This window comes from Temnothorax longispinosus, chromosome 6 (assembly GCF_030848805.1).
Source record: "Temnothorax longispinosus isolate EJ_2023e chromosome 6, Tlon_JGU_v1, whole genome shotgun sequence".
In the NCBI taxonomy this organism is placed as follows: Eukaryota; Metazoa; Arthropoda; class Insecta; order Hymenoptera; family Formicidae; genus Temnothorax; species Temnothorax longispinosus.
In genome coordinates this window covers 22562017-22579051 of record NC_092363.1, presented here as the reverse complement: position 1 = coordinate 22579051, position 17035 = coordinate 22562017, and the positions used below count along the sequence as shown (strand labels likewise).

General features: G+C 33.9%; 1 protein-coding gene across 1 annotated transcript in view; it reads right to left on the bottom strand.

Annotated features, from left to right (window-relative positions):
* Nachralpha4 (nicotinic acetylcholine receptor alpha4) overlaps window positions 1-17035 on the bottom strand; it is a 255707-nt gene that overhangs the window by 28696 nt on the left and 209976 nt on the right. The window contains exon 14 of the mRNA XM_071781731.1: window positions 6353-6489. Within this exon, the coding sequence (XP_071637832.1) occupies window positions 6353-6489 (137 nt within the window). The remainder of the gene's footprint in view (window positions 1-6352; window positions 6490-17035) is intronic.

Genomic DNA, 17035 nt, shown 5'->3' with positions numbered 1-17035 from the left:
GACCATCTCTCTTCGCATTGAATTAAATTGCATTAAAATATTTACGAAAGCATTGAGCAAAATTTCATATTGAACACAACGCTGTTCGATGCTATTAATGGTATACAATGGTATACATGGTATCGCTTATACAATTTTATTCATTTTATTAATTAATCCCTGACAAATAACAAATAGATAAACAAATATTTACGCAGCGAATGTTTCTCACGTACCGGAAATTATACTGGAAAATGGAGAGAGACAGAGAAAGGTAGCATTTTCATTGTAATTGGTAAATATATGTTACTCGTCGAGAATCTCACTTTTGATATTAATTAATTATCTCGTCGGCCGATAATAGTCATAGGACTGTTATCATGGATTTTACACGAGAAATAATGCATAGCCGTTGATACTGCAGACAAAAAAACTTTTTTAAAATGTAACTAGAATTTGTTGTTATAAAATTTCATCACATGCTTTTATACACTAATGTACATTGCTGATTTGTAATACTAATTTAGTTAGTGTTTCTCGAATAAAGTTATATAGATACGTGTTACATTATTTCCAGGCATTATTCCTAACTCTTAATCAAATCGCAAAATTCAGCTAAAAAATCGCCTATTATATAAATTTGTTAACCGACGCCACAAATGCGACTAAAAAAAATTACGAAAAATAAAGAATTATTTTACGTTTTATAATAATAATATCTTAAAAATATAAACATTGGAAATGTAATTTATTATCTTTGAAAATTGCAGGTAATTTGTTCATATAATACATTTTAACTGAATAAAGTTTTTATAAACGCATGCAGAGAGATTTCTTTTTTTGTATGCAGAACTTTCATTCTTTTAGGAAGGAAAAGTAAGTTGAAGTTCAAATTAATTAAGCGAGCACTGAAGTGGATTATTAGCAGCAGATTGGCAAAGAGTGTCGTCAGCGTAAATGGGGATGTACCCGTAGCGGGAACGAGAAGCCGGATGAGCGAGAAAAATCATTAACGACGACTTCATTCGGCTAAAAATGCCACCGTCTAAATGCGACGCAATTTCAAATTCATGTAGTATAAATTTTGCTACAATTTCATTTAATATCAATATTATTGCATAAGGCAAATAAGACCAATACGCCGTTATTAAAGCGAGAGATATGAATAAATAATAAATTTTTCGTGTATTTGCACAAATTTTTTCAATCTACTAAACTGCGCGCCGATTTTTTTTGCCGAACTTTAAAACAGAGTTTTCGTTGAAGCATTAAAATTTCCTACCCCTCGCCGATTAATTGATCCTAATAAACGTCTAAAATACTGTAAAGAATTATGAATTTATTGCAAAAGATTTTAATGCTCCATTTTTCCTTTTTCGAGAAATTAATCGAATTTCTCTTCTTCTTCAATAGCTCTACAGCTGAAGATTGAGCCATGGCCTCTTGAAGTTCGGCCTTTATCAAATTCGAGGCCTCCCTTTCTGGTTTCTTATAGAGATACACTCTCGGTAGGTTGCCATTAACCCTTCGGAGAGATAGCGATCAAATAAGAACGATTTTTGGTCAGATTTAAACTCGGATCTTTAGTTCATTAGAGCAGCGCATATCTTTCTACGCCATGTGATCGCCACTTTAAATTCTATTTTAAAAGAATATTTGGATAAAAAATAATAATCGCAATTAAATTAATAATTTTTCCTTACTCTTAGACAGTCTTAGATAGTTTCTTCAATCTCTTTCTTATATAGCTTGTTCTTTCCAATCTTCATCAATCTTCATTCAATCTTCGTCCATAAGACAGAAACACCATAAAGGGATTTAAGTAAAAATTTTATGTTCTAAAAAAAAATCAGCATTCTACTTCTCATAGTTTCATTATTTTTTTCTGTTTTTTCTTATTTTTTTTTATTTATCTCATTGTCTGAGAAATAGACTTGTAAATTAAATTCGTTATAATCTATTTGACGGAAAATTTTAATGATAAAAAGTTAATCGAATAAAATTATTAATGTATTATATCTTCATGGTGTTCCGTAAAGTAGTTACGGTATGTAACTATTTTAAATTGAGAATTAAGTCGATATCTCATTGGGCCTAAGAGATATTGAGGAATCCGTGAACACGCATTTTACCTCTTTTCACTCCCTTAGAGGTCGAATTTCTGAAAATCCCTTCTTAGTGCCCTAGTGTTTACGTCATGGAAGGAACATACTCCCCGAATTTCATGTTTCTAAGTTTAGGGGTTTGGTCTGGGCGTTGATGAGTCAGTCAGTCAGTCAATTGATCAGTCAGTCAGCCAGTCAAGCAGTCAGGACATTTGTTGTTATATAGTAAAAATTATAGCTGTTTAAAATAATCAATATATATAGAAGAATAATTGTCTACAAAAAAACAGTTATAAATAATTAATTTGCAAGTAACAGACAAAATATAAAATGATTTGCTCTCTTTACGGTTATTTTGTCTCTCTCCAATGCCCCTCTCCAAGCTATTTCCTCCTCTCAGATTCATTCGTTCAATTTCACTCGTACAATGCAATACTTGCGAAAAAAAGATTAATTACGACCGCGCATACGAATCACTAGAATAAAACGCACGGCATTCTGCACGGCATTCCCGATGTTAATTACACGTGATGGGTGCTTCACCATTGTACATTGCGACGGAATCTCATTGAAACGCGATCACGAAAGGTGCACGAGAAAAATAGCTTTATAATTCGCTCGACACCCGTAAATCTCGCAAATTTCGCAAATTTAGCAAAATAAATGAAATGTCAAACAGCGGATGGTTTCGACAAATTACGGTGTGTATAAATACCGAATTTATGCCACACGCGGTTGACAAATATTAAAATACGGTTCTAATTACGACGGTGCTTATTAATTAAATGTAATGCAACAATGAGCAACGCTCGATTGCGTTTCGATTCAGCTAAAAGATTCAAAGTCTGATATATCCGAATATATATGAAATATTCAAAACACGATACAATACGAATTTTTATCTATCAATAAATCGCGCAAAACTTGAAACAAAAACTACTAAATTTATAGTTGTTAGTCGCGAGAGTTAATTAACTACTCGCACTGATTGCTCGTAGGTAAAAAACAATTACATGGTTTGATCGCGATCGAGTCTCGAGTAATAATGCTATACGATTGCACAAAGTTCGTGCCACTATTTGTTCGCCAGAGTTTCGCTGCGCGAATGACAACGCGGCGTACGACTTTGTTGTATATATCAACACAAAGGATATGTGCAAGCCAATCTTCCTTTACAAAGTATCGTATTACGTAAAATAAATGTATGTCGAATATTCTATTTCGCGCATTTCAAATGAATTTTCAATACATATTCGATATAACGTAATTTCGTTACTTAAATAACGTAATTTTCAGGAAAATTGCATTAATAAAAGATAATAATTACTCACCGATATACGATATGGAAGTTGTAATTATTTTCAGATTTCCTGGTCCCTTCTCTTTCTCAGATTCCATTCGTTTTGCGCTCGTACAACACTGCCGATATTACTTGCACGCGACGCGCGCTTTATCACGTATTTTACATTACGACGGAATTCCATCAAAACGCGATCGCAAAATTAACGCGAAAAAAAGGAAATGTAAAAGAAACAAAGCTTTATAATCTGCTTGATATATGTATATTCGACCGCTTTTAATCCGAAAGTAATAAACAAATTATGTTTCAAATCAGCGAAATCAAATTAAGCTCGAATACGTTCGAATTTAAGCATGATTAAACAATTTTATTATTTCTCATCCGCATATAAATATCGTAATAAAACAATTTATCATTATAACTCCTATCCCCAGCTGCAACTTGAATTCTTAAATCTTAAGCGAAACGAATAAATTGCGCGAAATATTTGCTTTGATAAAACTAGTCACGAAACAGTCAATTAATCGCGGATGCTGACTGATTATGCTGGTTAATAGTCGAGCTAATTGTTCATAGGGAATAATTGCCTTGGCTTCTCCTCGTACTTGACATGATCACGTTCAGATATACCAACACATAATACATAATACCGCACGATATGTGGAGCGACACGCGCCGTTGCCTGCGTGCCGTCTCGATCCGCGAATAACAATGCAGTGCGCGGCAGCCTTGGTATTGGTACTACCGAGGTCGCGCGCTAACAAAACAACACCAAGGCTGACCGACACATTTACACAGTTTCGTTCCAACCAAAGATTCAACAAAATTATTAGATTATTACTATGGAATATGCCATTTCTTGTATTTTTAATCAATTTTGATAAGAGAACTGTTATTGTATATATTGTGCACTTCGTTTTGTGGACTTGTAAGCGTAAAATAATGGTTGACTCTGTTCGATCAAAAAAGTGTTTTAAAATAAAGAAAAAATGTTATTTGAATACTAATTGATGAGAGAATTGCCTCGATCTCGAAATATGTGTATAAATGTATATTACTAATAATAATATAAATTTTTAATGTTGCATAAGAATTATTTCCTTCTTTTAATGATAATTTAAATGGTTGATATGTATCATTTAATTATTCCATTTACAAATAATTAATTAAAATAATACAAACGTATTATTTAAAAAAATTAAAATTGGAAATAAAATAAATATTCAATTTAATATTGCTAAAATATTCACATATCGAGCCTCATATATATTCATAACTATGATATATTCATATCAAATTTAGTAAAAACAAAATAATCGCCTGACATAAACACCTATCTCATTAAATCAGGATAAAATACAAGGAAATTATCATCTAATATGACAATAATAATATCTTTCAGAATACAAAAGTGTCATAATAAAAGTGTCGTATTTTGTAAATCTTAATTATAGTATTTTAAAAATCTATTTTTTGGATTCAAGTCAGATTTTTCATGTAAAAAAAAAAGTAATCGTCTTCTTCATAAGTTATTTTCAGAGAAATGTAATAAAAGATTTAAAAAATTATTAACATGCATACATATTTGATTTTATAATTAAGGATCAATTATTGAATTGCAAAAAACGAAATTCAGATTGTGTCTCAAGACAAACTTTATCTAAATGTTTTAATTGAGTCATAATTGCGCGCAAGTATTATGTAACAAATGTTAAAATAATTTTTAAGATAATTAAATCGTATCATGTTACGGATCCTCGTTCCAATTTTATGAGAAGTGCTTTAAAACTATTTTAAGAGAAGTATTATAATTCTAACCATCTCTCCTTTCCCTTCTCGGATTTACTTTTCTCTCCGCGGTTTTATTTAATAGAAAGGAATTCTCTCTTTTGCCGAATATTTCCTGGTAAAATCACATTAATGGGTATCATGCCTTCGTCATCAGGAATGCGTACGTGCTCGGTTTTGGGATCGAAAAGTAAATCGTGCTTGCTATTTGTTACTTGCTCCATTGCGCCCATTTCTGAGTAATTCGAGTCCTCGAGATACCCCTACTGATATACTGAACACACACAGATGTGCCGTATGCGTGATTGAGACAAATAAAAGTAAAATGGCAGTGAACTGGAGGACTAAAGAAAATTGTGATTGAAAAATTTAGGTAACAAGAAACAAAAACGACCTATATAAATTTTTCCTGCAAGAAATAGAAAGAAATATATATTAGATACGAGTCCAAAAACTGTAGAAATATATTCAGATGATTCAGATGCAACAAAATCGGTATAGAATTCGTAAGATGAATTGTAGATCTAATTACAATCACATGTCTTACATCTTTCATCTTTGTCGCGTATTTACTGCTAAATCTCTTTGAACGTAACTCTTTAGATAAAAAATATTTGGCTCTCTATCATAGCGAAAGATATCCCAGAAGTGGACAGTCATGTTTTACACTTAACTGTTTCGCGTGAGAAGAGAAATGTTTTAAAGAACAGCTGTGCGAACAATGTTGTTACAGAAATCAACGTTCGTTTCGAGGGTGAACGAGCGCGAGTCCAACCTTTCGTCGTTATTTTTCCTCGTTTCTCGCTGACAAACACAAGTGTCATCGTATAGCCTCTTTACGATTCTCCACGGAGTTACATTAATTGCTACGGAATCGTTGCTGTCGTAAACATAAGCGGATAAATCGCCGCTGAAGCGTTAATCGATGACGTTGATAGCGCGCTAACACGACAAGAAAATGCGATAATACGAGCAAAAATGGAACAACGCGGGAAATATTTCCTACGATTGTGCGGAAATTACTGAAAATTATTTCTGTATCACGTCTAGTTTGTCGCAATCAGAAACGCATTTTTCTCTCCTCGGCTGTGCTAAATTGGCAAAAGTGTCGCGCGAACGTAATTTTCCGCTGTGAAGCTCTTCGTCTTATTTCGCTTCCGCGTCGTGTCGGAGCATTTACCTTATCGAGACGAGTATCATGGCGAATATCAGGTACTTTCCAAGCAGCGGCACAACCAACGACGTCGGCGGGATGATCTCGACGACCAGCAGAAAGAACACGTGGAGACTGATGAGAATCGAGATGGAGAGCGTTACCTGAAATTGCGAGACATTTGTTAAGAAAAGTTTCATTATATAAGGGGAATAATGTGAAATATTAAAAGTTTGTTTTATTTGAAATGATCGCGTTTATTATAGTAACAGGATAAAGTTATAAATGTCTAGTCATTTATATCTTCCATTGAACTACTTTGTACGATTAAGATGTAGAATTTTGTAATCGTATAATATTATAATCGTATTTATAATTTTATAGAATTATACAATTATACTTTATATTTAGAATTTTATGGATTTGTATATATATATATATAGTTTATTCTAAATCGAATAAATAAATTGGTATGTAACGTTCTTTTCATATTTTTCTATCTAATCTAGTAAATAATTAACCTTTGGTCAATATTTTGTTTAAAATTGTGTTGAAAGGGAATTAGTCAATTATCTTTTAATTCATGTTTTATCAAATATATCAGAATAGAAGTGCAAAAGTATACAAGAATAAAGAAAGATTATTTTGCTACTTCTGTCACTTTAAGACGAAGAGAAATATGAAGAAGAAGGAACAAGGAACAAGGTAGTTCAAAGACATATGTTGCCTTTCCTTCAAAATATGTCCCTTGACAGGCAACAAATTCGTACCTATTCGAAGGGGCCAGGATAGTAAAGGGCCACGGATACTCGAGTGGAAAATTCGTATTTATGATCTGCGTAAAGAATGTACGAAGCAAGAGCCAGAAGGATAAACGGGTCGGCCCCGTGAGGTGAAAGTTGTTCGCTGACAGAATTTATATGTGCCCGTGATCCATTTGTTTTAATAAAACTTGTAAACGAAAAACATCGGGCACGTACAGCCATGTCTCGCAGCGGTAATACTTTTGCCAAGTATGATGAAAATAAAAATGAAGAAGTACAACGGAATAACGAGGAGCAAAGTAAAATGAAATGTTTTTACCCACCATTGCAACACTTGATAAATGAATCTAATTTAATACGAATAGAATCGTAACATACACATACAGCAATATTAAGAAATAAGATTTTTCTCGAGGAATTAAATAAAATAATTAAATAAAAAAATTATCATAAATAAATGTCGTATATAAAAACTATTACATTTGAGTTAAATTTATATGTTTAATTTATATCACATATATTTATTTGTCCATACACGGACCAAATACATATTTAAAAAAACATATAAACAAGCACATTTAATATCATAAATTAAACATACAAATTCAATTAAAACATGATGTACTAATTAAAGACATATTGTCATATGTATCGACATACTTTTTTATATTTATTTGTAGCGCTAAATACCTATAACCTTATATTCATTGTTATAATTATTATGAGTTTTTAGAGTTACCTAATATCGAAACTGTAAAGATTAAAAAATGTCAAATTGCAAAGTTTGTTTGAAATGAGATTTGCTTGAAAAGTATAATTGTTCCTAAAACAAGTGCGCTTCGAGCAAATATTGCATTATAGATAGTAGGATATACCGTAACTAAACAAAAAACATTGAAAATTTTTCGTGAAGAATTTATCAGGCACGTTGCGGAAGTTAACTGGGTTAACGATTACTTAAAAAAAAAGGGGGAAGAAAAGGGTCTTCTTGCGTGGAACAGTCTCCACGTCCGGGATTTTATTATACTCTTTTATGTCGGACATTATATAGGTTGAAGTGCAACTTGTATGAAGTTAAAAAGTCAGACATGTACTTTCCAAACTGTAGTAATTTTTCTAATATTAAACGAATTTTTAAAGAAAGTGTAATAAAAAAGAAAAATAAAATAATTTTTCTATTTAGATGATAAATGCCCGCCATAAGAAATACTTAGGTTTTAATACAAGAATCAAAACAAGAAAATTTCAATTAAAACTTACGTGCTACATTTTTCTAATATTCTAAAAATTTAGATGTTATTGCAATGGTTATAGTACATGTATATTAAATATTTTAAAGTGATCAAATATAGAAATATCTTTAATATCTTAATTCTGTATTACATGTATATCTCAAAATTTAAAAGAAATTGAAAAATCGCTTCAAAGGATTTGAATTTAACTACATTTGCTGCAAATCCGGGAATCATGTTACGTAATATTCCTCTTAAAAAAATAAAAAGTGAGATTTTTTTACGCGAATTTACTGTAACCGTGATCACGTAACTTTTTTTTAGAATAAAATTTGATTGAATAAAATCCATGGAAGATTTCAGACGATGAAAAGTGAAATAAATGTAAAAATGCGCTGACATTTGCGTGATCGATCGTCTGGTTCCAACTAATATCTGGAAAATTCGCATATCACGATTTGAAAAAATAAAGATGAATATTTTAACAATTTAAATTAAATTATAAAAGTTACGATTGCACTTGGCTCAGAGTTGTCAGTTTAATTAAACTTTTCGTCTCTGTAGCTTTAATATTATTTGCGAGGAAAATTTTTTTAGAATAAACTCAATTTAATATCATATGTGCGTTGTTTGAGTATGTCCCGCGATCTTTCACGAAACCGGAGATCATTTATCTGTCAATAATATCTATTATAGAATGTATCGTTTTGTATAAATTCCCGTGAGATAATTCCCGATAAATAATTTCCGACGAAACGCATTTGCGAAAGCATATAGCACGTTGTCAGCCTATATTTCCCTTTTAATTGGATGCGACAGTCGCGTGGTTTTTTAATAGCGCTTTGCGGCGTTTTACGACTATTAATTTACACAGTACGGCTCGTCGTTACATGGAACTATCCATCAAAGCTGCGTCAGTGGCCAGACAATGTTTATATCTCTCTTTCAAAAATTTTATAAGCTAATGTATTTCTTTCAGCTTTCGCAATTTTCAATTCATTATCGCTACTTTCATTAAATAATATATAAATTGTCAACCTTTATTTATTTAATTTTTATTTGACCATGAAGCATGTATATGACATTTATTATTTTATTATTTATTATTACACTTATAGTTATTACACTTATTATATAATAATTTGCAGTTATTTTTATTATGCATTTGTCATTTGTCAATTTTTATGTAAGAGCCAAATAAAAAGATGATTTGCTTGTATATTTCTCTTTAACGAGCATTTATGTTAACTTTTAATCCCTAATCTATAACTATGTCGTAATATACCAGTATAATTAACATACAAGTTGTTTAAAAATATTTCTAATCATTAATCACGTGTGAGATAATAGCTTCCATTATGACTTGAATGTAAAACGGGTCGTTTCTTTTCAACGCATTTTCCGTCGATTACATCGGAATTTGCCGCACTGGCTCAGTAATAAAAAACCAGTTTACATTTTCCAGCAACCACGAATGTATAACACGCGATCATCGACGGTGGGCTCTTATCGGGCAGCAAGTCGGTAGCTCTTATTGCGAATTGAACGCAACGCGAGAGCGAACGTGGGAGGGGGCGAGGGCGCGCGCTTCATTTTTACTGCGGTTTTACTATCGCAATGGCGTTTCATAGCGATTAATTTAAAGAATCGACCACCGGAGGGGCGATAGCGTCTATCGGGCTGCTGCCTTGTCGTTCGCTCTGGCGGCTTTCATCGATGCATTCGGATCGATAGCGTACTCGGTTACTTTCCATCCGACCGCGCCTTTAATTATTGTTGCCCTCTGCTCCCCCTGGCAATCGCACGCGTATCTTTGTCGTTGTTTCTACCAAATGTTTGAACAAACGTTTCCGAATCAATTTCGCATGATCCGATAATTGTTGTATATTGCGGGAATATATAGGTAACTTTGTCCCGAATTCTCCGGTTCGTAAAATATCTCATCTGAATTTTAAAAGACTTTTTATCGTTCTTATTATTCATGATACTAATTACTTGCTTCCAAAGCCTCAGAAAACCGGTTCCTAATCCTCTGAATAAATTCATACACAGAAAGAAAAGAAGTGTTAAATCAAGACTTTTATTCTTGTATAGGTATAAGCAAGAATCTAATAATCTTCTGATAAAAAATTCAACTTTTTATTTCAACTTTTTTTCCTTGATTATTAAACTGTATAAATACCTTCATTCAAACAAGTTTTCTTCGCGCGCGTTTAACGCAATTTATATCTCATTTCAAGATTACAGATTCTTGCTTATATACAAGAATATAACACGAGAAAAAATATTCATATCTGATCATATATGATCATATATGAATGGCCATATATGGTCAGATATGGAAATTGGCCAGATCTGAGGATATATGATCTGGTATTGTATATGTTAATATCTGATCAGTTATGATCAGATATTAACATATACAATAATACCAGATCATATATCCTCAGATCTGGCCAATTTCCATATCTGACCATATATGGCCATTTATATATGATCATATATGAATATTTTTTCTCGGGATATTTTCAAAAGTTATTTTTTAAGAGTGTGTCACTTTATTATAAAAGTAGACTCCACGATACAACTAATACAAAAATTGTGCCGCTCTATAGTGCGAGACAGTGTCGTGTCTTTTGATACCGTTCTTATAACACTGTTTGTCAAATTTTAAATACGAGAAGCAGATCCCATCGAATGCCATCTATCGAATACTTTTTGAGATGCAATATCTGATCTGATCATATATAATCTTATATGACTATATAGGTTCATATATGATTATATATGCTCTATATATGGGTATGTAAAACTTATATCTGTGTTCATATCTTATTTATATATGTTCATATACTGTCAGATATGAATATTTTTCCCGGACATTTTATATCATTATATCCCAATCTGGTCATATATAGACAGATCTGATCATGTTTCATATCATTTCCGGCCGTATATGAACATATACAATCATATACAGCATCGTGTCTTGTCATATATGATCATATACAGTGCCGATACAGTTATGTATGGCCACATATAATTATATCTGATAATACATGGCCGAACATTCTTTATATACGACCATGTGAGGCCAGATACGATTATGTATAGTGTCATATCTGCTACACATAATAATATGTCTGACCATATATGAACTTATATGATCAGATCTTGTGCTATGTATAATGTACGATCTGATCATATATGGCGATAGATAACCATATATGATTATATATGCTTTATACATGGGCATGTAAAACTTATATCTGTTCATATCTCATTTACATATGTTCATATATATGTATATCATATATGTTTATATATGTTCATATACTATCAGATATGAATATTTTTTCTCGGGTAAGTCTTGATTTAACACTTCTTTTTTTCTGTGTATATAATTAAATAAATTAATCATAGAATTAGAGTGCTTGAAAAAACGTTCAATAATTCTGTTATACAATAAAAAATCCATAATCCGATAAAAGAATAATTTATATGTTTTGTAGGAGCTTGTCGTAAGCCGCGTATGATCAACAAAAATGTGAACTAATACTGCCTTGTAGCTTGTGCCTTGTCACAGCACAGTCTGTTCGTCATGGCATATCCGCAGTTAAACAAGATCCGCGTATGTACATACGTTGACGCACGGTTGACGTGACACGTCGTGTTCGATTAACTTGGTCTTGTAAAATATGCGCGTGTGATACCGGAAGTGTAGGAATGGAGAATCCATGCCGATGAATGGAGATACGTTTCGGAAAATAATGCTACTCACGTTAGTAAAATAAAATTTTAAGCAAATTACTCGTAAAGCAAGTATTAATTATTTGGAAGTTTTTTAATCACCTCAGTGATTACTCTTTCACCAATAATGTGATGTGTAAATTAAAAGATATTCTTACACATTATTTATAGGCAATGAGAAAATCCATGTTTGACAATTTTTAAATAAAATCTTTTCTAAAATTAGTTTATACATTGTATAATACAAAATTACTTTAGATAATAAAGTAATTCTTATAAGGAAGTTCTTATAAGCAATATGCAAGCAAAAGAAAGAAGATTAGTTTGAAGAAAAAGCGTATAGCTTCCCTCGTATGACTCCAAATAGAAAGTTGCTGGCATACTTTCGGCTGATTACTTTTGGCTTACTTGTCCTCAAGCGGGGTTGTTTGCGTAATTAACGTGAGTGGAATGTCAGCCCGCAGCGAAATTGTCTCGCCCGTGAGCGCAAATCGTCGAATCACGTTGAACGTGCATGGGAATGTTATAAGGCAAATATGATTATATTGTTCGCGGATCCGCTCTCTCTCTCTCTCTCTCTCTCTCTCTCTCTCTCTCTCGCTCCCTCTCTTCCTCCCTCTATATGACATAATAATACTCGGCGGTATCCGTCATCCATTTTCCCCACCCGTTACATCCGCCCCGCATCAGTCAAATGATAATAACCTTCGAGCAACATCTTCATGCGGCATCCCAGATTGCGCGCATCGATCCACGCGTAGAAGAGTCGTCTACGAACTTCTTGATAATTAATCTATCTCCCGTCGTAGTTATGTCGCAACATCGAGTCTTTGCATAAAACAGTCGTTTGATGAAAATTAACAAAACTTAACCCTCAGTTACCTTACGTTTTTACACCCCGATATTACCTCACCAGGGTCTGAGAGATCTCTGTCGTATTCTCTAGTTTGTATCTTTAAGACAAATGCATCAATTTGAAGTCTTTTTTTTAATCGATGCGTCTTTTAAAGATCTACAAGATTGTGCAAGTTAGATTATTCCAAGTTAAAAAATGTAAATGTTATTTAAAAAAAAAAGGAAGACGTGTTTTTCTGAAAAAGCGAAAAAGATTACTTTTTTTCAAGTTGACGTAGTACTGACTAAAAAAAGATTATACAAGAGTTTTATGAACGTTTTAAAGACCCTGCACGTTTTAACAATGTGCAGGGTCTCTCAGACCCAGGTGTGGTAACTGAGGGTTAACATTCGAGAGTACCAAATTTTCGTGTGTAATTAGGATAAGCTCAAAAATAATAATTATGAATAAATTAAACACTAACTTCAGAATTTTTTGTCTACATCATATGCTATATACATACACGGAGAGAATTTTCTCTTAAAATTTACCCTGAAATCATGGTAGTTGTGGGACAACATGTCCCACGAAGAATTTTATGCGAGCTATTCTGATTAATATCTACCGTAATAAAAAATATTAATATCTATTACATTAAAATATAAAATATATTTGATTAATTTTACTAAAATATATCTAGGCAATAATTTTTCAAAATTTACCAATCTGCTTGATAATTTTCATCACGTTGTTTGTAAAATGTCTTTTGTATATTATAAAAATTTCTTGGTTGCCAAGTTGTCCCAAGTTTGTAGTGAATTTAAGGCTAAAATATAACAAAAAAGTCTCTCCGTGTATATTTTTTTGATGTTTTCTCTTTTATAATATCGCCCAGTTTATTTAACCAGGACACGAAGTTTCAAAGTTTCTTTCCTATAGGTTTATGAGAGAAAGATTTATGCTGCACGGTAAACCTGATTTTTTCATTAAATATCTTCGTAAACGCGACGAGGTGCTCAACCGAATAAATCTAAAAATGACGATAAAAACTACTGGGACAAAACAGTGCGGTGTACAGTCATGAGGCATGTCATAAAAGGTGAAGCGGGGAATGCATGTGGTATGCAATTTCGGTAGACGCAGTGTGGCTGCGGGTCAATCACCGAACCGCGATATTGCTTATCGATTCCCTCTGCTTGATTGACATGCCTAGAAGCTGCAACAGACGCTCGCGGCTTTATTTTTTTTTTGGTTCGAAAATCCGCAACCAAATTTATTTTCCTTTTTCTCTATCACCTTCCATCTTCCGCCCTACAAATATTGAAAAATCCTTTCGGTTTTTGCGGTGTACACGGAATATTCGCAGTCTTCCGCGATTCTCTCATCATTTATACCTTTCTAACGATGCAAACTTAGTAAAATAATGCATTCGTTGGTGTTAAACTGGGAGAGAAATGCGCCAGTTGTGCTCGCCACAAAATATTTCACTGTTATGCAAGAACAAGAACAAACTATTATTAAGGACAGCATGACGCTCTCAAACTCGCAAGAAAACTCTAAGTGTAAAGGTGGCTTTATACAACGTCGAGTTTAGGCCGCGGAGCTTCTAAAGTGTGTGTGTAACTATACCGTGATAAAGGTCGCCTTTAATATTTCCTCGCATCTGGTAGCATCTGTCCTCCATGATCTGCTCTATACAATGCATAAAAAAAGGTATTTTTACCAACAAGATTAGCATTTTTATGGCTGTATCATATTTATCGGAATCAATTTTTCTTTAACATAATCTAAGAAAGATGTAATTACTTGACATTTTATTTATTATTAAATATTAAGTACCTGAATGTTCAAAAGATTAATTTCTATTAAAACGCGTACTCTCAAGTTACTAATACGCGTGAATTGTGCTTTATATAATATAATATTAGGTAAGAGAAAGAGAATTTTATTTGTATTCTTGTAGCTCCGTTCCGTAAAACTGTTTTAGCTTTCGATATTGATTATTGACAGCAGTAACTATGCCACGATACACGAACAAGCATTGCATTTTTTAGTCAAGTATCCGGTACATCCCGAAGATGTGCGACGACTCTTGCCACCGTATAACTTCTTCGCATTTTTCCGACATGACGGAAGATCCGTATCTCGGAACGCGAATGTTGATAGCAAAGTCTCGACTCGACAGCTATCCGGACGAGAGACGCTTCCGCGAAAAGTCATTCGCAAATTCTTCGCGTCACTTTCTTCGCTTGCATTCGTCGCACGTTTCGCGCGATGCATCCCACGAAAATCTTGCGAGAAATTATGGAGTGCGACACTCGACAGCGTAAAAACAAGCGTACGCACAATCGGGATATAGTTTCTCAAACGGTTATAACGTATCTCCCGAAATTGTGCGAAATAAATCCGCGCGAAAGTTTACCACCGCACAAGAGATTTGACCGAACGATAAAAAGTGGCGTAAGTTAGGGCCCATGCACAATGAGAGAAATAAGGAACAAGGAATTGAACATAGAGAGAATTCATAGTCGCAATCTTTTTTCAAGACTGTGTCTTGAAAATCACGCTTTATGTTAATTCCTTGTTTCTTATTCTTCTCATTGTGCCTGAGCCCTTACATGTTATATGTGTATATTATATATGTATAAATATATTGCGCAATGTTTCATTGTGGACATTGCGAAAGTACGTGGACCGTGTCCCGTGCTTATATTTTTGCTTGAAAATGGCGGTAGCAAATGCATAATGGATTGGCGTTTCTTTCTCGCGTTGCCTGCTTCTCGGAAGCAAAATCAATAAACGGTTAAAGATAGAATGAATGATTGACTCTGTGCGCTTTCTCGCGTCCCCGTCAAATCACACCGCTGTATTTCAGTCAAAATCGCCGAATATCGGAACGCTATATCTACGTTTGTAATTTTCCATTTTCCGAGCGAAAGCGGCGTTTAAAACAATTTATTCGAAAAGTACGAATTAAACATAGAGATGAAGAGCCACGCAATTTACAATACGACCGACATTACAAATGTGAAAATTCTTTTGGCAATTTCGTCGATAATTAATTGAAATACAGGTTATTAATTAAATTAATTGATAATTTTAAAATTAATTTGCGCGGAAATAAAAGTTTCTAGCGTGCCACGTATAAGAAACTGCTCGACAAATTGATATTTTCTTTCAGTCAATGAAGATTCGACACTGAACGGGTTAATGAAAGGAGGCAAACATGTTGCCTCGTGTAAAAACATTCCTATTACGCCCGGTACTTCGGAATACAATCGACTGTCGCCCGTTTCTTCTTAATGACGGATGCTAATTGCACGCGCGATCGATAGTTCTTCAACTGCGCACAAGTACGACTAATAGTTATGCTTTTTCAGCGAAAAGGAGAGAGGCACGAGGGAGAGAAAGAGCAAGGAAAAAGAGAAATTACTCGAGCGCGAGTCCGCGCGGTCGGCCCAGCGGAAGAAACAAAGAATTGCCGGCCGAGGGAGGTCGGAAAAGAAAAAAAATTTTACAATGCCAGAGTTCACCGAGTAACGAGTAACGAGTAACCTTTGTGGCATGTCGCGAACGTGCCGAGGAACGTTAACGGGAAAAAAACGCGTGGGGAACGTACGGCACGGGGAGCTGTCACGCTATACGTCGATAACTTCGCGCGAAGAAGAACGCTTCGGGAAGAACGTCAGCTGTAAGCGTCGTTCTGGCGGGATAAACCTTTCTTAAAAATATTCCTTTGCTGGAGGGAGAAAACGCGTAGGATCAGGCACGGCACGCATGTTGAGTGGATACTTAAGGACGTCTAAGGATATCTCCCTCTCCAAAGAATATCTATACCTATATACAGAATATATCCAAGAATGTTTAGAGAAGATCTGTTTGACAGAACGCGTAGTTAAGAAGTGTCGAGAAATGTTGAAGAGACTTAAAAATATCAATGGGCTGTCCAGAATATCCGAGTGACGTACGGATATCCAAGTGACACAAAAAAGATATACAAAAATATTCAAAAATATCCTCAAACACTTATTCCTGTGTGGGAGTAATCTTTTTGGTACCACAATGTTATATGCACTGCATTGACAGCGCGGAAAAGGATCTATTCTCGGGCGAGAACGGCGCGAGTCGA